Source organism: Megalops cyprinoides, chromosome 23 (assembly GCF_013368585.1).
Source record: "Megalops cyprinoides isolate fMegCyp1 chromosome 23, fMegCyp1.pri, whole genome shotgun sequence".
Lineage (NCBI taxonomy): Eukaryota > Metazoa > Chordata > Actinopteri > Elopiformes > Megalopidae > Megalops > Megalops cyprinoides.
This window is the reverse complement of record NC_050605.1, coordinates 17,177,641-17,200,509: the sequence shown is the minus strand read 5'-3', so window position 1 is coordinate 17,200,509 and position 22,869 is coordinate 17,177,641. Positions and strand designations below refer to the sequence as shown.

Genomic DNA, 22,869 nt, shown 5'->3' with positions numbered 1-22,869 from the left:
GCAGCGCTGTGGTGTGTTTAGAGATTACCCCCAAAGCCACATATCTCTGGAGGCAGACACCCTGTAATTACTGGCTTAAACATTTTGACTCCGGCCCAGCTCAGGGGACGCGGGGGCGAATTGCTGTTTTGGGAGAGACGCAGCTGCCGTGCAGCTGGGCGACGTCATCGTGACGGTCGCGGGACGCCCGGCGACCGCGTGCGTGTCAGAGGCCGGCCGGCGTCTGGCTGACTCACTCTTGATGCGCCTGGGTTTCTCGTCCCTCTCCTTGGTGCTGCGCTGTCCCTGGCCCGATTCATCCCGCTCCACTTTCATCCTGCCTGTGTCCTTCTGGGGGCCCACTGGCCCGTCACTGCCCGCTGTCCCCATACTCTTCTCCGTGGCGCGCTGCCTCTGGTCTCTGCGCACACAAGCACATACGAGGGTCAGGGGTCAGAGGTCAGAGGTCAGAGGTCACAGCACATCACGTGGCTCTGATTCATCTCTAACACTGCACAGCAGCCTGTGTGTCATTCTTGAGTTCCATCTTGCACAGTGGCGCTGTTGCCATGACGTCCCCTAGCACATACTGTAGCTACAGAAACCCAACAGGAGAGCACAGCGACTGTTAACTACAAGGAGGCTGTGAAGCGGCACAGACTCGCCGCGGCCAGCAGCAGCAGATGACCCGTGGAGCTTTGGCCCGCTCCAGAAGACGGCTCCAGGCGGCTCACCTGATAATCCTGCCGTTGCACAGCACCAGACGCAGGTCGTTGTCCAAACTCCTCTCCACCGCCGCCGCCGACGCCGTGGAGACCTTGTTGAACTTCCCATTCACCCTGGAGCTGAAGGCGGTATCCTGGGGCAAACACACAAGGGGGAGGGGCCCGTTAAAAATCAGCCAATCGCAACACGTCACCCGTTCTGCGGTGGCACTGTAGCATCGTGGTAAAGAGCAAGGACTGTAACCGAAAGGTTGCTAGTTCAATTCCCTGGTGGAGCACTGCTGCTGTACCTTCGGGCCGGGTATTTATCCCACAATTGCCTCATTAAATATCCAGCTGCATAAATGGATAATATGTAAAACTGTGACTTGTGTAAGTTGGTCTGGGGAGGAGCGTGCTAAATGAAAATAATTTAATATAATAATGTCATGTTCTGCCGCAGCAACTCCCTACAGCTGCCCCCCGTGTGCAGGGCTGGTGGAGCGGCGGTTTCGGACTCACCTCCTCGAAGGGGGCCACCTCCAGCCTCCTCAGCACCTCACGCGTGTGCAGCTCCAGGATGTCCAGGTTGGAGGGCGTCTTGGCGGCGTGGTGGTCGCGCAGCCGCCTGGCCGTCCGCCGTGCCTGCGTGCCCCGCTCCAGCGTGGACCGCGTCACGGGGCACATACCGCTTCCCTGAGATTTCATCGGCTTGCTGCCGCCGGCACCGCCCTGCTCCTCCTGCAGAGCCCAGCGCACAGTCAACCAGTCAGGAGAGCCGAACGCCGAGACACTTTCATTCACAAAAAAAACCCTGCGTGTGTCTCCACAGCTTGTACCCACAAATCCACAGCAGAAATGAGCTTACGAAAGATATTATGACCCAAAATCGAGCAGGATCACAGTGAGCACAGAGCGCCCAGTCTCTAACAACACTGAATAAGGGCTACTGTGTTCCTCTCCTCCACAAGATTGAAAGCAGTCCCTCGTAAGCGGTGTCACGCACCTGCCGAGGGGGTCTGCAGAGCCAAACCCGAGACCCCCTCTCTGCCCCACTGTCTCCAGTCTGGCCTTACCTCCTGGTAGCGGATTTCCTTTGTGAGCTCCTTTATCAGATGGTTGGGCCTGATATGATCGGGGACCTCGCTGGCTGGTTCAGTAACCTGGAGAGAGAGAGCAGAGGGAGGGACAATGAGAGGCCTGTGGCCGCGGAGGGAGCTCCAGTTTCCCGGAGGAAGGCACGGGGGCCACGGAATAGGGCGCCCCCACAGCGCGGCGGCCTTTGGCTCCGAGTTCACCTGCAAGGGTACCGCTCCGAGGCAGGTACGCATTCATCTCTGTGCCGGAGAGTCAGGTGTCACGCAGAGAGAATTAACACAAAAACACAAAAACACAGAATCCTCCCATAGCTCTCTGAGGAGTGGACTTACCTCTCTTTTCAGCCAGTTCCTCAGTGCAGTAGTTAAAGCTTTCACTCCCTCTACCAGGTAGGCCGGCGGCTGGCAGTTATCTTCTCGTAATTCTGACCAAAAAAAACATCCAGAAAGAGAGGAGGGGTCAGCCCGCTGCAGGTGACGAACAGAGACTCCCCCTGTCCCGTGATCCCGGTGACCCCTGACCTTTTAACAAGCTTTGCCGGTTCCGCTCACCTTTCAGAGTCTCCAGCAGATTCTTGGCCACATACCAGCAGATGGCCTCGAAGTAGGGGAATTTGAAGAGGTCAGGAGTCTTCAGCCTTCGCTCCATCTCGTAACACCTGTCGGGGGGAGAGGGGGGGGAGGGGTCGTGAGAAGGTCACGCGCTGACAGAGGGGTCGGGCCTCACGCTTCACAAACATTCACATGCACCGTGTTTTTACAGGGACTTCCAAAGCATTAAGGGATTATCTAATCCCAGCCTTTAACAAACATGACCTCTCCTGACATCCATAACTCAAAAAGAGCTCGAAACCACGGTATGAATTAACAGCGTGCCGCTATTTACGGCCGGTAAAAGCGGGGGGTGAAACGGCAGCGGCGAAGCAGGTGGTAGGGGAGGCCGGCGCTTACCTGAGCTGCATGGCTATGTTAAGGTTGTGAAGGAAGTTGCCTCCAAATGCCATGCAATCCTGAGAGGTGAGGACAGCATGGATCCAGCCTGCGGGGGAGCAGAGGACCGAATTAGGAGCCGAGCCACACTGGAGCCCTGAGGCACAGGCATCCCCTCCTCCCGCTCTGCTGTGGGGGAGCCAGGGACACCTCGGTCCAGCACGGCGCGCGAGGCCAGAGAGCGCACTACTCTCTTTCTTACGGGACAGGCATGGGCAGGGGAGGAGAGCAGGCTCAAATGCCACAGCACTTTACTCCCAAGATCAAGAGGGGTCTCTCAGGCAGAGCCTGGGACTTCAGGGCCCAGCGGACCTTTCTGGATGGGGGAGGTGGGGAGTAACCCTTCCCATCATGCACTGCAGCTGAAGTAAGAAGGCTTCACGGGGTCTGCTCCCGGGAGAGACGTCTCCACCTCTCCACAGCGCAGCACTGTGTACACCGGTTGCCACAACAAAGGCAAAGACGTTGCTCTGCGCGGCGGCACGTCCAAGCAGCACGACGCTGGGGCTTAAACGTGATGAAAGCCTCTGTCACGGAAGGCGTACGTGACAGCATGGGCTGCAGGAGCCGGGCTGTGCTCCGCTGCAGCGATCGCACGGCCGGACGGAGCCGCCTCCCCCCCTCCTCCGACGGGCCGTGTGACCGCCTCAGCGCGGGGGCGGCGGGGTGAGGGTGGGGGTCCGCTTCCTGCGGACGCGCGGATCATGTTACAACACCAGGGCCACGGTCACAGTGTGAGAAAGGACAGCAGACGCCGTGTAATGGAAAAGGGGAAGCCCCAGCACTGTGGGGGGGCCGTGATGTTACAGCAGATCATTTCCACGCAGATCATCACCGCACTGAGCATGTTAAATGAAGAAAACATAAGCCATGGCCTGGAGTCCTCTGCCATCGCAAACTTCAAACAAGCTTCTCTTCCGGACACCCCGCACAGCTTCTATTAAGAGCAGGCATCTAAAATGTGTAGTGGTATTTGTCACCTTTCTAAATATGAAAAGAAACAACAACCTGTCCACAAAGTCCGCAGACAGCAGTTAGCACAGTCCTCTGGTCTCTCTAGCTGTTATCGTTCATTCACGTAATCTTTGTGAAGTGCGGTCAGCATAGCCACAGGCTGACGGCACCCTGCATCTCCCCGTGGCCATGTGAAAGTATGTATTTCTTTGTGCATCTCGCAGTGCACACCCCAGCGGACTGAGTGGAAACATGTGGACAGCTGAGCTACTCATGTTGCTGCCGTTTCCTGTTTTGCTTTTGGTCATTAAAACGTTCATCAACTTTTTTTTTTTTTCCCAATGGCTTTTTTAGGCAGCTACTGTGGAAAAAGTTTTTTTTTTATTGAGGTAGACCACTTCCACGGCTAAGGATTTCTATGAAATTATGTTAACATTTTCAGGTCAGGTTGGGGCACGCAGGACCTGGTTCTTCCAATGTTAGAATGCGGTGCAGATGGGTGTGGGGTGTTGGTTGGGGGGGGGGGGGGGGTGCTGGGTAGGGTTGGGACCCTGGGTGAGAACGTGATGCACCAGGTGCGGAACACTTGCCCTGACCCGGGATGGGGGGTCCGAGCATGGCCCGGTCAGGAACCCGGTCTCACAGCAGGGAATGCTGAGGTTCTCCTCTCTCTCACACACACACACACACACACACACACACACACACACACACACACCACACAGAGGTCTGCTAGCACCATCAGCTGTGAAAGCTTTCGTACCCCCCCCCCCTAACACCAACACCAGCTGAGGAATGCAGCCTTCACAGGAAGCTGCTGGATGGATTCTCGTTCAGCTGTGGAACACACCATCCAACAACAGAAAATCACACGACGCCCGTGTGTGTCTGATGCTGTGCAATACTTCACACGTCGGTTACAAAAGGAATCGCAAGGGCCCTCATCCCCTGCCATCAAACAAGATCTGTTAATGTAAATCGCTAATGCTTTGGAAATTTCGCAAGAACGCCTGCCAAATGACTATATGTATACAGTCATGTCATCAGAATATTAACCAAACGCTCCAAAAATATCCTAACTGAATGAGAAATGTCTATCGTGGTCTTACGATGAGGGCGTTTGTGAGAGCGAGAGGAGGGGGCATGGCGTGGCGTGATCTCTGTTTGCTCCACGGGGGGGGCTGGTGCGTTCAGGCTGACTGACTCTGGGGTGGAAGACACAAATCACAGCAGCTTCCCAGTAAGACCTCATCAAAGGCCGGCCACCACACGCTAAGTGGAAAAGCAGCTCTATGGGAATTCAGGGCTGCCTTCTTTTTTAAGCGTGGCGGCGTGTCCGCAGCGGCGGTTTCGAAACGCGCACCCGCACGCACAGAATGTGTTCATCCCCCACTCGTTACGAAAAAAGGAAGCTGTTGTTTCTCTGGGTTATTTCCGTCCCGTGAGAAAAGGCAAAGGCAGTGTGCTGTGATGTGTGGTGGAGCTGGGGAGGCAGGGACAGAGAGCAGAGCAGAATGTGCCCTGGCTGCTGGGTCTCTTACCTGTGGGGATGAGAAGTGTGGTTCCCTGCCGCACCACGCACTTGTAGCACTTGTCCACCTTCTCCCCGAAGAACACTTCGCTCTGGTTGGGGGACGAGCTCCACGCCTCGTATAGTGCAAGGTTCGCCGGCGTCGGCTTTATCAAGTAAAAAATCTTTTCGCCCTTCAGAGGGGAAAGGGGGACGGAGGAGGAGAGAGGAGGAGGGGCAGGAGGAGGGTCAGTTAATCAAAGCTCCGGTCACCCGGACAGTCTTGCACGCAGGATATTTCTGATTAAACCGAGGCCTGTGTGGTGTGATGCTGATCGTAAATTACAAAGCACCACAGCCCTGCACACTCAGATGCGGTCATTCAATGGGAAGGTGACCTGCCAACAAACCAGCCACAACGGCCAGCACATTCCTGTACTGTTGCATGGATGCCACTGGGTGAAAGGCAGTGTAGCAGTATAGCATAGCTGTAAGGAGCAGGACTCATAACTGAACGGTTGCAGGTTCAATTCCCCGCTGGGGTACTGCTGCTGTACATTTGGGCAGGGAACTTAACCTAGAATTGCGTCAGTAAATATCCAGCTGTATAAATGGGTGACATGCAAAAACTGTAACCTATGTAAGCAGCTCTGGATGAGAGTGTCTGCTAAAATGATAATGATGGTGATGGTGTAAACGGTAGCAAATAGCAGAAGGTATTTCAGATCAGAGCTCTGATCGGCTGACTTACCCAGAGCACATGGTACCACACAGAGGTGCCCCCGAAGTCTATGTGGAAGTCCGTGTAGCTGTCCTTCACCCCCATGAGGCAGTACTTCTGCACGAAGGGCTTGGGGAAGAAGGAGTCGTCAGGCCAGTAGTTCTCCACCCATGACATCTTCTGGGCGATGTCCGGCACCACCACCAGCTCTGCCATCCTGCAGCACAGAGAGTGTGAGCGCGTCAACAGAGATCACAGCACCGTGGATGGCCACCAAACTCACAGAGAACAGGCGCTTCAAGGATCACGTCTCCGCAACGTCTGCGTGACCAAATACCTGACCAAACTCACAGAGAGCGTGCGCTTCAGAGATCACGTCTCCGCAACGTCTGCGTGACCAAATACCTGACCAAACTCACTGAGAACAGGCGCTTCAGAGATCACGTCTCCGCAACATCTGCGTGACCAAATACCTGACCAAACTCACTGAGAACAGGCGCTTCAGAGATCACGTCTCCACAACATCTGCGTGTCCAAATACCTGAGCTAACTAACAGAGAGCTCAGCGCTTCCTTTTGGATGTATCTGAGAGTCACCCGCAGACTGGCAGGAGAAACAGCCCATGTCCCTGCAGACAGCAGCTTAGAAGGCAGACCTCTCCACCCGCTCTCCTGCAGCCACGCAGGGCTCCTCACTGCACCGTTACAAACTAACTCTGCAGTCTTGTCATGTAAGGAGGTCTGCTCTGCCAGTCCGCTACTGCCTGCTTCTGAACACCAGCAAAAGGACTAATTTCCTACTGGCGCTTTATGAAATTAAGCTGCTGTTACTAAGATGAGAACTGGTGACCAACAATGCAGTGCAGTGCTGTGCATACGCATTGAAAGGACAGTGATTGATACGCACAGTGAAAGGATAGGTGCCACGTCTAAGTGAACTGAAAGACACTAGTACTGACCAGGGGAGGTCACACACTTACTTGGTGTCGGAGAACTCCAGGCTGATGACGTTCAGAACCTTTGGCCGACTGGGGCTGTAGAAATACTTGACGAACTCGCCCAGCTTCATCTTGCTGTCTGCCTGCCGGGCCACGTCGATGACGTCGATGATTTTATCGCTCCCTGCAGGGGAAGAGGGAGGTATCGCTCAGGAGAGGTCCCCTCTCAGTCAAAGAGCAAAGGGTCGGCCTTGCAAGCTCACTAAAAATGAAACGTGTCAGAGCTCCGCCATAAAGTATAATGAGGCCATGTGTAAGAAAAGGCTCACGCACAACGGCTTAAACACATGGTAAACATTAGAACCGCCTATGAACCTATGAAAGCGCTTATTCGGAATAAAATTCATAGCTCTCTCCAAGAACCTCAACCTCTGTCGAGGGGCAATTAGCCAGAAGGCTCATCTGTTGCCAAATGTCTCTTCAAGGAGCCATTCTCTTCTGCCTGCACTGTTTTTTTTCTTCTCCTGTGATGTCAGGGAGAGGGAACAGACTCGGCACCAAGGGGACACCGCAGATTAAGGGTACATAGGGTGCAGAGTTCAATGACATCCCCAATCCCCCCCCCCCCCCCCTTCAGTAATCTCGCCCGCCAGAGGTGTGGGGAAAGGGCCGAAACAATTTTCGCAGATCGCATTACTGACAGAGACGGAGGCAGGGGGAGGGGGAGGGGGGGCGACAGCGGTCTTTTATGTGTGCAGATAACACCAGCGGGAGACAGCTGCCAGGCAGCAAATCAAACTGGCAGAGGGGGGGAGCGAGCTGGGCATTTAGCGCGTGGTGGGACAGCTGGCAGTTGTGTGCGTGTGTGTGTGTGTGTGTGTGTGTGTGTGTGTGTGTGTGTGTGCGTGTGTGTGTGTGTGTGTGTGTGTGTGTGTGTGTGTGTGCACCCCAATGGGCTCAGCTGGCTGCAGGGCTGATGTCAGGGAACAGCTGGAGCCAGGACTAACACACAGGCCCCAGTGTGGAACACCGGGCGCAGTACCACAGCCTGCAGCCGGGGGCAATAAATCTTCAAATCACCTCTCCCCCCCCCCCCCCCCCCCCCCCCCCCACCAACGGCCCGCTGAATATTTATCGTCCTCACATTACTAATAACGTTCCTTAATCAATCTTTCTGTCTCGGGATACGGGTTCCGGAGGGCAAGGGTTTCCTGGAAAAATAAACTGGGGGGACTTTTACGCCCCTGCTCTGGAGGGGGCACAAGGCTGTGATTTTGAAAATACGATCCAAAAAAAAGGAGACAACGGCTGCCTTTTTAGAATCTCAGGTACGTGTGAAACAGGTCGCCTTTTTAAGGTGCGTGGAGAGACAGCCTTGGAAAACAACGCTCGGTACAAAGAGCTTACCGGTCCCTGGAGTGCAGCACACGCAGAGAGCCCGCTGAGGTAAGTGAATTAGCTGGGCGGGCGGCCCACAGCTGGCCAATGGCGGCCAGCCGGGATCGTAATTACGCCAGGCTGGGCTTTAACGGCATGCAAAGACTAAAGAAATGCGACTGCTCGAATGGTCATGTACCTGTACCTTACTGTGGAAACTGCAATGCTCTTTCCATTCGATGTTTTCAGGCTTGTCTTTAAATCCAGTTCAACTTAGTCAGCCCGTAACATGCCGATTGCACGATTCAAAACGGATTTTTCACGCCGACACAGAATGCATACGCAGGACATGAACACTAACAAAAAAAAAAGCACACGCTGGCTTCAGCCTTGAAGGAAACGGGGAGATTTCATGAGCCACAGGGCCGTGGAATCCACTCCAGCTATTAGGATAATGTGTGACAGATCGCTGGGGCTGCCTCGCATGGACGTGCGCGCGAGGAACAAATGACACGCTGTTCGGCCACACAGAATGGCGTGTGGAACGGGGTTTGTCCCCGGAGCAGATGCGGGCTCCCAGACTGCAACGGGGCTCAAACACCCCCCCCACGCCCCAACCAAGAGGTCTGTACGATTAACCCTTTCCTACCCCCCCCCCTTGCTGCCACATCCTCGAGCGTGTGAATGTAATTACACAGGAGGCACGACGGTGCGGCGCTTCCCACGATTCTGACGGTGAGGATGGGACGGCACAAGTGCATCCTCTGGCTCCAGAAACATGAGCGAACACTCACAGGCTCTGAGGGAGCTGTGTGTGTGTGTGTGTGTGTGTGTGTGTGTGTGTGTGTGTGTGGGGCGGGGGGGCCTGTCTGTGGTCAGCCACAGAGACAGCAGGTGAAGGGCCGGGGCTTTTGTCCCTTTACTGTAAGGCTGCAATGCTATCCTCCCCCCTCCCTGTCACGGCACCGCCTCCCTTTAAAACAAGACCGGCTTAATGCTCAATAGCGTAGAGGAGTCTGTAATTTGAACCTTTTAAGGCGAGAAAAAAAAAACCCTCTGCGAGAAGATGAACCCGAGATGCCCTCAAATGTATTTGGCTTGTAACAGGATCCCCTAAGTACCAGGCTCTCAATAGAGGCAGAAGGTGGTGAACTGTGGGAGCGTGTAAGCCAAGCCACTTTTATCTACAAGCTTATTTAGTTATTGGGTCATTAACGTTTGGTAAGCATTTGGACCCAGTGGACCTGGGCCACCTGGTCCCCCAACTTAATCAAACAGCCTCATTCAGCTGAAGTAACGAAGACCTGCCAAAGACAAGAAGCGCTAACGCAAATGACTGTTTCAACCCTTAACGAGATGACACATTAAGGAATGTCACCAACTCCATGACACATCTGGGGACAGAATTCACGCAATCCTTTGATAGATGCGTTTGCCCATCCCCTACAAGCATGCAGCCGGTCATCTAAGAAATCTGGGTTTCTGATAAATATGGATATGCTCACCACTATACGTACGGCATTCCTAACCCACTGACCCATTTATGGTGACGCTGGTCGGGAACATGGGCGGTCCCTGCTTACCGACATACTGCTCCACGTCCTTGACAGAGAAGGAGGGGGGCGGCAGCTGAAGGCCCAGCCCATCCAGTTTGGCCACTGCGATGGGGTACTGGAAGCCCTGCTTCTCCAGGTACTTCTGGGTCACCTGGCTCCCCTGCATCCGCACCAGGATATCATCAGCACTGCTGGGGGGGGAGAGAGAGACGGGGGGGGCGGAAATTCCGAAAGTTAATCCAAGGTGCCATTTTTCCCTCTTAGTTTAAAAAAAGAAACTTGTCTGGAAATGACTCGGTCACAGTAGATGACAATGCGTCTTGTGTGCACTGGACCTGTCTTCTGAAATTTACTGCCAATTAACATCAAAAAAAAAAAAACTCCAACACCAGTGCCATACTGTTCCCAGAATGGCATCTTCTGCTGCGTCAGCGCTGAGTGGGCCGCTGTCAGCCCATTCAGCGTTGACTCAAAGCGGGGCTCTGACCGCACAGGAAACAGGGCCTGGTTTTCCCACAGAGGGTGTGAAGACAGGCTGTCCGTCAGCTCAGGAGCGTGTTGCTCGGCCCCAAGGTGTGAGGCGCACCTGTCGAGGGGTGAGGGGGGGGTCCTACCTGGGGAAGGTCCGGGCACGCAGCTCCTTCACGAACACGGAGGTGCCGGCCTGCACTGGCTTGGTGCCGTCGTCCGGCTCAGTGTAGTCGTGCCTGTGCCAGTTATTGCGCTTCTTCACTGCAAGCGGAGGGACGGACAGGATCAGCCGTTGTAATGCATTTCTTCAATAACAGCAGCCATCAATAGACGCGGCAACGATTCAGAAAGTGTACAGAGATGGAAGGTTTTTTTTTGTCTCCCGCTACTGTTTTACCCATTACATAATTAATATGAACCGGGTGATAATTGCTGAGCCTCTCTTGCTCACTGAGGCCAAAGTAATGACACTGGCGTCTGAATTATGTATCGCTAACATGAACCCGTCCAGGAGAACATAAAACCCACCTCCCCCCCTGCCCAGAACAAGGGCCAAGTACAATCTCAATTTGATGATTACACCGCCATTCAATTACCCTGATAATGCCCGCCACATATGCTCTCAGAGGTCACTCACACATTAAATCAAACAGGAAGGGGGGGGGCTGGGTGGGCTTCCTCCCTGAAAACCCACCGGTCCCCGAGGAGCAATCTGTCAGCTGGCCTGGCGCGAGAGAGAGGGGACACTTACTCAGGGAGGGTCCGTGTATGACATCGCAGTTGGGACAGTGGTAGACATCGATGTCCACAGCATGGTGCTCCTCAACTTGGACACAGCTGCAAAGGACAATGAAGAAGAGGGTTTGGAACACTGAATACTCTGCTAGAAGACTTGTGCTCGTAAGGGTTGCAGGTTTGATTCCAACAATGAGCCTATGCCACTGTACACTTCAGTAAAGTACTTAATCTGATTTGTGCATATCGGTGTACAAATGTGAATACGTACAACCGTGAGCTGAGTACATAAGCCTACATAAGCCCATGTGCCAACCTAATAAATCACAGAAAATGGAATGCATGCCGAGAACTGAATGCTCCCTAGAACAGTCATTTTAATGGCAAAAAGCAGAATTCTACAGAGCTGTGTTGTATTAAGGCATAATAGAAAAAACATTCCTTTCAAAGATCACAGTTCCGCAGATCCGCTCAGCCTCCAAAAGGAGAAAGTGATTCTAGCCGCATTCATGCTGGAGGAAAGTGCGGTCTGCAGAACAACAGATAAGCTGCTTTTTGAAGTCTTCGCTATAGGAAGAGAAACGACACAAGCTTCTGCAATCCTGCGGGACCCCTCACACACACACACACACACAGACACAGACACACACACACGCACGCACACACACACGCACGCACGCACACACACACACACACACACACAGACACAAACAACCGCGATGCAAGCTGATTACACTCCAGTGAAAACTGCAGCACAATGACACGGTGAAGCAGTCACTGAGGAACGGCTGCTGCCGGTCTCTACCTCTGCATCCTTTCTAAAGCAAATCCCCTCAAATGAGTGAGGCAGCACGCTACACCTGGAGTCGGGGCAATTTAAACTTCCCTTGCCGTTTACGGCTGTAATCAGACAATTGGGAGCAGAGGTGGGGCGAAGACCCAGCTGCAAGCTGTCCCTCAGGGAAAAATTAAAATGAAGGTTCTGTATTGCCCCTTCACTCACTCTTGAAGAAAACCCAAGAGCATCGAGCTGTTGAGGTCACAGCACCTACGAGCTCCGCAGCGGAGCCGTGTTTAACCCTGCAGGTTACGCTGGCAGGCCACGCCGCCAAAGCGCAGACCCCTCTGCAGGGGATTCATGTTAGTGAGGTCATAAAGGCGGCCAGATCAAAGCAGGCCCCCGTCCCCCTGCGCAGTGACAGGTGACACCGGTGACGGAGGGGGCCAGAGTCGCTGGGATTAGTCACGTGAAACAATGGGGGGGTCCAGAGAAGTCTCACTTTCTTGCCACATCAGCGTAATGTCAGAAACTGTCCTGGAGATAAGTGGAGTCTTAAACAACGGCCTGCCATGTGGAGGAGGCACTACACAAACCAGTCCAGCGTAAAGCTGATGACCCGACGTGACCTCAGCACCTCTCCTCCCTTCTTGAGGTCAATAAAAACAAGCCCTAAAAAACTGCAGACCGAGACATCAGAGGGCGCAGGCTAGGGATGGACGCTCTTTAAACGGACATCTAAAGAATGTTGAGTCACAGCGATGTGTTTTTCTCCCACGGAACTGTTAAAACGTCAGCGGGGCTCGACCCCCCTCCTTCCAGAAACCGCACGGAACACTCAGCACTTACCGAAGCATTCTTGATGCAGATACCGGACTTCTTATTCCAAAACAGCGTGAAATTTGGAGGTAATTGCAGTTTAAACTGTACAGAGACGGAGGAAATGAAAACCTGCTGTCTTCGGAATTTCACGTTGCATAGCTTAGGTATGCAAGAGATCTAAATTTAACCAGACCTTACCGAATCAGCAAAAGCAGACACTATGATAACACTGTATGCCAGGTACCGGTTCTCTGACTGTCGTTTAAAAAGGGGGAAAAAAAAACACGGGATCTACTGTGCCAATGGCAGACATGTCAAGCAAGGTCACATCACTGTAATCAAACGGCATTCCTGCGGCCTTTTTATTGCGCTGCTGCCTCTTTCTTCTCTGGTGCCAGCGATACACTTAAGTAACACTGTTAGTTATGCAATATCTAAGACCTACTTTACATGTAAGGCAAAAGCCGCCCTGTTGCCTCATCATCCTGCCCAATAAAGTCAGCAGTGTGAGGTGAACTATTGTGCACTTCACTGGTTAAGTTATGGAATGTTGCTCGGGGGAAGTTAACGTGTCTCGGGCTTACTTTTTCCATTACAGTAAAGTTCTCTTTTCCATCCTAAGGCTCGGGCCTTTAAAAAGTGATTTATTACACCGTGAAGTTGCTGAAAAATGGGTTACCGAAGCAAGCTTCTGTCAGTTTCGTAACTGGTGTACAAAATGGCGATTCATCAGTAATGTCAAACAACGAGGCTGTTTCTTAAGCAGAAAGGTGCTCTCCTCAGGTGCAACCTGTAAGCCAGTAAAGCTGGGGGCAGGAAATGGGTGCACTGAGTGTATTTTAGAGACAAAGCGCAAACGCACCCACGGTATTGTGTTTTTGGTGAGGGTCTGCACCTCTGTACCCCAACTGTCCTGGCCCTGTCTTAACCTGAGGGGAGCTGTGAGATGTGCACTGAGGAGGGGACAGAGCACTTTGGACACAGCGTCAGTAAGGGTGCGTATAAAGGGTCTGCAGCATGCTTGGCAATCTGCATAATGGCAGTGACTCCATCTGCCTCAATGCTAAAAATGCAAAAAGCTGAAAGGAAGGAAGAAAGGAGCCTGCTACCATCGCCGACCCCTGCAACCTACCGGCATTCAGTGTGGCACTACGACCTACAGCCCAGGCTGCAGGTAATGTGACGGAAAGCTATCGCTCTCTGTTGGGGTCAGCCAGCTCGGGCTGCAGCTTGTGCTAGTCTGCTTCCAGTTCCACAGCACAAAAAGGGCATTTACGTATGAAATTGCACAAGGCTACACTCCACTTTATGATACATCCTCCCTCTGAACAAGTCGAGAATTTGGCATTTCATGTAAACGATTTCCTCATATAACGATTAAGCAATCAGTCATAAAAATGCTGCAGCAGTTGAATGTTAAAAGACACAAACGTTCTCCTGGCATGGCAGCTGTGTTATATTCCTGTAAGTCACCATAATGCACCTGGGTCTGAGAGGGACACGATGGGTTTAGTCACACACGGTCTGTGAGTGACTGACAGCCGGTAGGCTTCATTAAGTGTGGTTTAACCTTAGTGCTTAGCCCTGGCTCCAGAGACAGGGGGTTGAGTTTGGCTGAGCCCCGGAGCAATGGGGCGGCGGGGGGGAGGCAGCACATGCCTGTCTCAGAATGTGGGAAATGGCCCAGTTTGACCAGCAGTAGTGGTGCCCACATCAAAGGCTTGGGTCTTCCCTGTGGGAGGGGTGTTAGCACAAGAGGAGGGCACTGTGGCTTAAATGGTAAAAAAGGGGGGGGGGTACCCTCCGAAAAAAGCAAACAGAGCTTCTTTTCTCAAGCAGCGACCGCCTGGAGGAGGGACACAGCATTCCTCAGGCCGCTATCAGCTTTGATCTGAGTGGAATTGCAGGAAACGGGGGAAACGCTAAACAAAACACAAGAAAAGCATTAGCTCATCAGGAAGCCACCCGCCTCCTGGGACGTCCCGCGGGCCGTGTGTTTCTGGCCCTCGCGCGCCGGCCGGCACTCTCCCGCCACAGCACCACAGAGCAGCCTGCTCCTGTCACCCGATTACCCATGAGTCACAGGAGTCCTCTCAGACCGGTCCCTCTGAGCTAACGGTGCGGCCGTTTTACAAGCACAGACCTCAGGGCACAGGACTCACAGGGTTATTGCCCTGGCCACCCCCCTCCCCTCCTCGCACCCCCCCCCCCCCCCCCAAACACACACTGACTGTGTCACAGAAACCAGAGCAGAAAGAAGACTGTATACACTTCACTCCACTCGAACCACCCACACCTACTCCCACCCCCACCCCCGCTCCGGATCCATTTAGGTCATCACCCTGACAGTCACACGTGGAGTGAGTGTGTGTGTGTGGGGGGGGGGGGGTGAGGCTGAAACAACAATGACCACCCTATTTTTACACCCGGCCACCTCGGCTCTCTTCCTGCCTGAGTGGGAGGCTGTGTGAATGGAGAGGAGGAGGGCCGTGAGTCACCGGGGCCGGTTACATCATGCTGAGGCGCGAGCCTGACCCAGCGCCGGACGCGTGACACCGCGCCAGAAGATTGGCGGTTCAAATCCCTGCTGCTGCACCCTTGGGCGAGGTACTTAACCCAGAACTGCCTCAGTAAATATCCAGCTGTATAAATGGATAACATTTACATTTATTCAATTAGCAGACGCTTTTATCCAAAGCAACTCACAAGTGAGGCAGCATCCGGTAAATGTTTCACCCTCTGATAAAATTTCTTTTCGTATTTTTTTTCAGTCACAAAAATCATAACATTTAGTTAAGTCAGTGCAGGTGAACTTCGAAATGGCTTACAAATGAACTGAAGCCGAAACGGCTACACGTAAAAACTGTCACCTATGTAAGTTTCTCTGGATAAGAGAATCTGCTAAATGCGAATAATTTAATGTAATGGGAGCAGGAACCGGGCTTCCTGTTCAGATCTGCCTATAGGACACTGAGAGAAATGGGGCACTGTGTTGCCCCCTCCCCACTCCCAAGAGGAGTGCGTCACCCTGGTCACTGATAAACCAGCGGTGCAGCGTGCGGGGGGGGGGGGGGGGGGGGGGGGGGTGTCATAAAGAGAGAGGACTCCCTGTACTCTGAAACCGCACGGACGGCTTCAGCTTAGGCCGCCGTGGTGCCTTTCGTAACAATGCCGCCGCTCTGGCTTTGTCTGCGCCTCTGACGAGGGGGGGAGAGTCCCCGATGATGATGAAATCTGCTCAGACTGGTGTGTCGCCCCCCCCCCATCGCCGCTGGGGGCCTCCGGTGCCGAGCGCTCATTGGCCGGGGCAGGGCCGGGAGCGCCAGGGCGAAGGGGCGCGGGGCGGAAGGCTCCGGCGGAGAGGAGCTCCCGGGGAAGGGCTGCGCTGAATGAGGCGCTGACAGGCTAACAAAGCGCGGCGCTAAAAGAGAGCGCAGGGTGACTGATGCTCCCTCTCGCTGTCCGGCAGCGGCGGCACACCGCTGTGCTCAGGCCACCTTTCACCACCCTGCCAGCCTCTGTCACTGCCACAGACACCATAACACACACCTTATAAACTCAAACCCATTTCCTCTGTGGTGTGAAAGACTGGAGGCTGGGGACGCCGGACGGGGTGCAGGGTTTGGGAATGCAGATACCATACCCTCACATCCTCTCTTCAACACAGGCAAATTCAGCAACCGCCCTGTTTGGGAACTTCACAAAAAAATTATTTTTGTGCTTTTAACGAGTGACTGCGGGAATGTAGAGGGCCCCTGGATCTTTAACTACTACTTAAACTCATGGGAAGAATCACACCCAACAGTGAGAACGATCCAAAATCCTCACCCCTCCCCCAGCCTCCTCAACCACCTCTTTAACTAGCTGTGAAGTCCTTCTCTGCCTCTCACTCTGGAGGGGGGGGGGGTTTACAAGCCCCTTCCCACACACACACACACACACTTTATTTTTAGACTTTCTTCCTGTCAGGGAGCTGCTCAAGGCAAAACTCTCGCTGCATTAAACTGAAATTAATGACACTCCTATTCCACCAGCAGCACTCCTCTTTGTCCTCATGGTTATGCAGGGCTGCTGCATTCTCCTACAGGGAAAACCACTGAATACGCGTCTCACCTCAGGACGGGAGGACAAATCCCGGCAAGAAATGGATATCAGCCCCTGCTTCGGCGCGACCACTCTCATTTGCCTAAACAAAATTTCACGAGAAGTTCTGTCTGCGTCTGATAATGAGGCTTGGGGGGGGGGGCTGTTTTGGTTTCCTAATCACTTCGGGATAGTGTGTACAAGCTTCTGACGAGAGGTCGGGCTGTGGAGAAAACAAAACACACAAACAGGCCCCTCCCCCCTCCCCAGGGCCGGGGGCTGCACGCTTCACGCAGTAAACACAATCCTCCCCCGAAAGGGTGTTTGTGTCTGAAAAGCAGCGCGCTCCAGCCTGTGAGGAGACAATGGCGACGGCCTGCCAAGAGGGGAGACACCGGCGGAGAGAGGCAGCCAGCGTCACTCTCACAGAGAGCTGACAGGGGCGGAATCCTGAGCCCCTCTTTCTCTGCCCGAATATTCCCTGACGCCTGCAACTTCTGCCTGGCTCGCTTTCTTTTAAGACGCGCCCGTCTTGTTTAAGTGGAGTTAGCTATTCATTAGTCAGCAGCACTGTGAAGAGTCCATTGAGTAGATCCAGGAAAGAGGGGGTGGGGGTGTGGGGGGGGTGGTACTACCAACAGAGACAGACAATAATGAAAATAGCCATTTGTCTAAAAAGTAACCCCCCTGGAGACAGGGATCTATCAGGGCTGAAATATGAACCTGGCTGCCTCTGACAGCCCTGGAGGTGGAGGGGTGTGCTGTTGTCAGATCTAGCGGAGATTGTGCACACCTGGTCACGTCCTGACACCCCGGGCAACTCAACTCCATTCCACCAACAGCCAAAGCCCTACAGCCCGCCAAGCATCGCTGGTATTGCGCCCGCCGAAGCGTAACGCCGCTTCGCACTGAAGAGAGGAGGTACGCCAGCTGCCTATCGTATTAAGACAGCCGTACTGTAGTTTACCTAGAATGATTACACAACAAAAGGTGTCTCCATGGCGACGGCAGAGCGGTTGGCAGGACTGACTGTAAGTCACGCCGTTGAGCGTGTCACACTCCACCCCTCGGTGTGTGTGTGCCCACTCCATTCCACAGAGTGCTGCTTCACCCACACACCCATCATCACTCCGTACGTCCACGCCACACAAACCGCTCCCCGAGGAACCTCAGACGTATTACAAGCTATCATCATTTACCGCGCTGTAATTCCGGCACAACTACTGCAGAGCTCATTAGTGTGACTGCTGCAGTATAAGCAACGTTCAGACACCCAGATTCAAACCTCACTTTAAAAGAAACCTTCGTGACGCTATCAGATTCCATCGCAGAACAAATGCCCCCGCCTCCACCAAAACCAAACAAACAGGGGTGAGAGCACCAGTCATCTCCATATCCTGTGGGCCCAGCTTGGGCAAATCCATGGGCTGTAAGGCTCAGAAGTGCTTATCTAATATAACTTTGGTTTTGCACACAACAGAAAGAAGTAGTCTTTTAGTCAAGAGTCAAGAGATTTTATTGTCAGCCCATCCATATACATGTATACAGCAGGGTGGAAATAACGTTTCCCTGGGATCCATGGTGCTACAGATCAGGTGAGGTCACCTAGACAGCCAACCTCATGGCAACAAAAGCCCCTTTTCCACGACTGGAACACGAACCCTCATGATCTAGGGCTAATGGTCCGTTGACTTTTTCATCCACCGTTTTCAGGGTTTAGTGGGGCTGCAAATGAGCCCCATGAGTGCACAGTGGGGCTAAGGGTGAAGATATGGCCAATGCAAGGCTAATGTTGGCAATGGTTTTGTTTTTTTGTTTTTTTTTTTTAAAAGAGGTTATGGGGAGTCCGACTAACATTAGCAATGAATAGTGCTCCTTTTCTTTCATATATTTCCTTACCAGCTAGTAAAACTGGCAAAGTACCTTTACTGATCACTGCTTTCTCATCTAGCTACCTAGCAGCTGTATGTTTTCACCATCAACAGTACATTTGCTTAAGTGACATCCATATTTTTTAAAAATTTGATTTATCTAATCTCCCCATTTCAAGTCTTGTAGCTTGCTAACCAATGACACCTGAGGACATGAACGATTATCCAGCCACATACTGCATCTAGCCAGCTAGTTGTCATCTGTTTTTCAGTCTGGGTGTCTGTATAACTCAAAACAGCATGTCTTCCACAAAAAATGTTATTGATAAGTCGAAATCACATGAAGTCACAAACATTCCAATGGAATGCTGAAAAGTTTCAAACTCTTGGTATTGATGACAGACTTCGCATTTATTACACCCAGGCCAGCGCAGCTAATTTATCATTGCAGCAATTTTCCGTACTGCGAATCTTCTCAGGCAAGAGAATGCATGACCTCAGGGTCTGGAATTGTCCGTTTGGAAAGACAGAAGAGAAGCACAGAGGCTGAGAGGTTTTATGCTTTTGTGCTTTGTGTACTCCAAGTTCCGATTCCAATAATGAAAAAGAGGCCTGTGCTTGCACAAACAGCTCTCTCTGCAACGTTAAGCTACAGTCATCCCCAGATTTAGCCTTGTCATTATGTACCTTTGTCTTTATCTCTGTGGAACGATACGAAGCAACCGCTACTTTGGGCACAGTCTGTCATGCAGCCTCACAAGATCAACGGTTGCTGTAAAATGCTGCATGAGAAGACAACGAAAACAATGAGGAAAAAAGCGCAACACTTGCACAAAGTCGTCCCTCAAAATTAAGGGGAAAATGCATTGTTAGCTGAGACCTGGGAATGTAATTTTGGAGTCAAGCGGGACACCTGGATATGCCCTCATCACGCGCTTCCGTCAGAAGCTGGAATAGCGGGTTACATCCTACTGACCTTAAACATATTGATATATGTAAAAAAAAATTTTTAAAAAGCCCAGATAAACAAAGACTTGCTAGTTAGAGGCGGTGGCGGAAGGATATCACAAAAGAGCTCAGTCAACAGACAATCGGCGAGCAGGAAACGCGAGGAGGACATGCCTGCCCTTCTGCCCTCTCCGTCTCCCTCTCGTTGTGAGGAGCCCGGCTGCCGCACAGAGCCGGAAGGCATAGGATATGCGGCCCCCGCAGCACAGGAAACAAAGCAAGCCCCCCAGTGTCCCTCTGAGTCGGTGAACCGTCTGCCCCGACTTCCAAACCCTGCATCCATGCGGCGGGGATGGGATTTTTCTTGTCATTTCACCACTGCGTTCCAATGGTTCAACTGCTACAGCATGGCACTAGCGACGCAAAGGCTGTGCTTTCGATTCCCAGGGAACACACACAATACGGTACATTGGGGGTATACATTTCGTTTAGAACACTAAAAGCATCCCCTAAATGAATAACTGTGACTGTATTGCACTGCCGCCGTGTGCCATGCCTTGTATCTCACCAAGCGCATGTGTGTGTGCATGCACATGCACGTTTACATTTTCAGATGAATAAGTAGCACAAATTATGGACATATCCTTGTCAGCCTTCATACAGAAATGTTATGATGATAGTTTATGATTACGATAGTTTCATTATGCTATGCAGGGACGGAAATGCAACTCCCAATGCAAAGCAGTTTGAAACATTCTAGGTTTTACTAGAAACTGGTAGATTCCATTCAGTGCACTGACCTCCCTTTAATAACACCTGGAATGGCTCAAACGGCTATGTGCTAAAGGTGTCATTGCTATCCTAGTTATATATCTGCTGGGCAGATCCCCTTATCCAGAGCAACAGAGTTTGCATAACAACCTTTTGTTACATGGGAACGGATAATCACTGAACCAATGCAAGTTAACAGCTGTGGTCAAGGGTACTAAGCATTGCAACATATAGATCCGAGCCCTCGCATTCTGGTAATAAGTCATGTTCTCTAACTAGCAATCCGCTCTCACCACGTTGGAAGGATTCAAAAGGTGAACAGACTACCTATCCCATCCCTCATATCCTCCATCATTAAAGGCTCTCAGAAAAATCTAACGAACTTAAATGGATTAGGCATCAATGCTGCTGTTGACTTTTTAATCACTGCTGACAGCCCCATGAATGGAATAATTTGACCACACACACGCGATTCCCCACAGTAAATACATGGAGCCATAAACAATAAGGGGAAGTAAGGAGCTGTTGAGAGGTGTTTAGACGTCAAGCAACCGTACATGAAACAGCACAAACACAAGCACACAGACCCACTAACACAAACACACAGACAGACACTCAAAGAGACCGAGTCAATTACACCTGAGATGGCTATTCTCTCAATTCAAGAAAAGGGAACAAAGCACAAGAATAAGATCCGCTTAGCCACCAGGCCGATCCCACTAAAAAGTTGAGGACAACAGCGAGAGCCATCCATCTCTCTTTACGGTTTCCATCCTGGCGGGACACTGATTGATGGGGCTTTGAACTTGTCCACGGCCAGCGGGGCTGTAATTAATCTTACCCCTGTCCCGCACACCCCCTCGACCGGCCAGGATTCACGCTCCGCCCCGTCCCCATGGTGACCCCCCCCCCCCACACCCACACATCCCAACAGAACCTCGAGTAAGTCCCAGCGGAGAGAGAGACAGGGCCCCAGCGGCGAAAATCTAAGCACGGATTTGACTGAACTGTACTGCACTCTAAGTGAGCAAACAAAGACACTCACTCCATATCTACTTCCTAATCAGATTACATTAAATAAAAAGACAGTGACGGTATGAGCCTAAATGACGCTTTTCTAAAAGGAAAAAAAAAGTCAAATCTCCTTGGAAGCTGAGAGTTTGGGGAGAGCGCAGACTCAGCGGAGGATGGTCTCCGCGCTGTTGTTCTCCAACATTCTTCGTGACTGGCAGCACCAAGGACAATGGCTGCCATTTGGCAGACAGAGGAGTGCATTAACCTGCTCGACTCAGTCACGCTCTCAGAGAGGCAATCCCGCGCAGCTGCTACAGCAGGGGCCAGGACGCAGCGGCGCGAGGGGACGGGCACCACGAGGGGGCGGGCGCGCGGGTCCGTCTGCCGCCGGTGACCGCGGAGCGAGGGAGACCTGCGCACCGCAGGTGTAAGTACAGTCTGTGCGCCGTACGGCGCGGACGGAGACCGGCTTAACTGTAAGGTTTGGCAGGAACTGAAAAGAGGCCTCTAATCCCCTGTGTTCTCCCCCCCTGCAGTTCCCCCCAGCTCCCTAACTGGCCTGTGCTCACCGCCTGATAATCATGCATCCCACCGGCTGGCTAGACAGCTTAATCCCATTGGTGGCAGGCAGCGCTTCAGACGAGCGGAGCGCTCCCGACAATGGGGGAAAACTAACACTGTGAGGCTGCGAAACATACGCGGAGCAGAGGGGATGCACGCACCACGTGACCCGCCGTGCCAGGGATGCATCCGGGCCCGGGGGCGAGGGGGTGGGGGGGCACGCAAACCCCACACCCTTTGTTACAACAGCCTCAACACACAAATGCAGTCAAACACACACACACACACACACACACACACACACACACACACACACACACACACACACACACATACCTGGCAGACACTCACACTGGAACATGTACACGTGCACGGACAAATACATACACCCACATCTGTGCATGCACGCACACTCACTCTCTCACACAAACACACACTCTCTCACACACACACACACACACACACACACACACACCCATGCACCTGGCAGACATGCACAGAAGCACACTTACATGAGTCCACACGCACCCACGCACACACACACACGTACACACACACACACACAAAAGCAGGAAACTCTCTTCCCTTTTTTTCAAACTAGAAGAGCCCACGGTCCTCTATGAGCCCGGGGAGTGCAGGGACTGAATTCTGTTTCCTGTCACTCTGACACTTGCAGAAGAGCCGGCAGGAGCGCTTGAACACTTCTGCTTTCCGCTAAACAGCGAGCGGCCGAGCCGGAGCCGCTTCCCTCTTCCCGGCAGCACCGACGGGCAAGCGCAGCACCATGGGCCACACAAGCAGAACCGATTCAAAGCTGTCAGCCCGGGAAAGTTCAGCTCCTTCTCCCTTCTTGTTTTAGCCGATGACGCAGCGCAACATCCTGTCATTCCCGGCACAGAGTTCTTGGCAGCCGAGAGAAGTTACATAAGAGGCTGTGCCGTTTCCACACGAGCGAGATGTGGTGTTTCCAAACGGTTACAGATGAGCCAT

At 52.6% G+C, this 22,869-nt stretch overlaps 1 protein-coding gene across 3 annotated transcripts in view; it reads right to left on the bottom strand.

Moving 5' to 3' along the window:
* The window catches only part of kdm7ab (lysine (K)-specific demethylase 7Ab), a 30,749-nt gene that overhangs the window by 3,885 nt on the left and 3,995 nt on the right, over nt 1-22,869 (bottom strand). For 2 of the 3 annotated variants that reach the window (XM_036518182.1, XM_036518184.1), the window contains exons 2-14: nt 11,048-11,133; nt 10,440-10,557; nt 9,853-10,016; nt 6,935-7,076; nt 5,986-6,172; nt 5,266-5,428; nt 2,732-2,819; nt 2,333-2,439; nt 2,114-2,205; nt 1,760-1,846; nt 1,206-1,424; nt 714-838; nt 237-400 (exon numbers count right to left, since the gene is read on the bottom strand). In XM_036518182.1, the coding sequence (XP_036374075.1) occupies nt 237-400; nt 714-838; nt 1,206-1,424; nt 1,760-1,846; nt 2,114-2,205; nt 2,333-2,439; nt 2,732-2,819; nt 5,266-5,428; nt 5,986-6,172; nt 6,935-7,076; nt 9,853-10,016; nt 10,440-10,557; nt 11,048-11,133 (1,742 nt within the window). The remainder of the gene's footprint in view (nt 1-236; nt 401-713; nt 839-1,205; nt 1,425-1,759; nt 1,847-2,113; nt 2,206-2,332; nt 2,440-2,731; nt 2,820-5,265; nt 5,429-5,985; nt 6,173-6,934; nt 7,077-9,852; nt 10,017-10,439; nt 10,558-11,047; nt 11,134-22,869) is intronic. The other variant, XM_036518183.1, reaches the window with a different exon arrangement.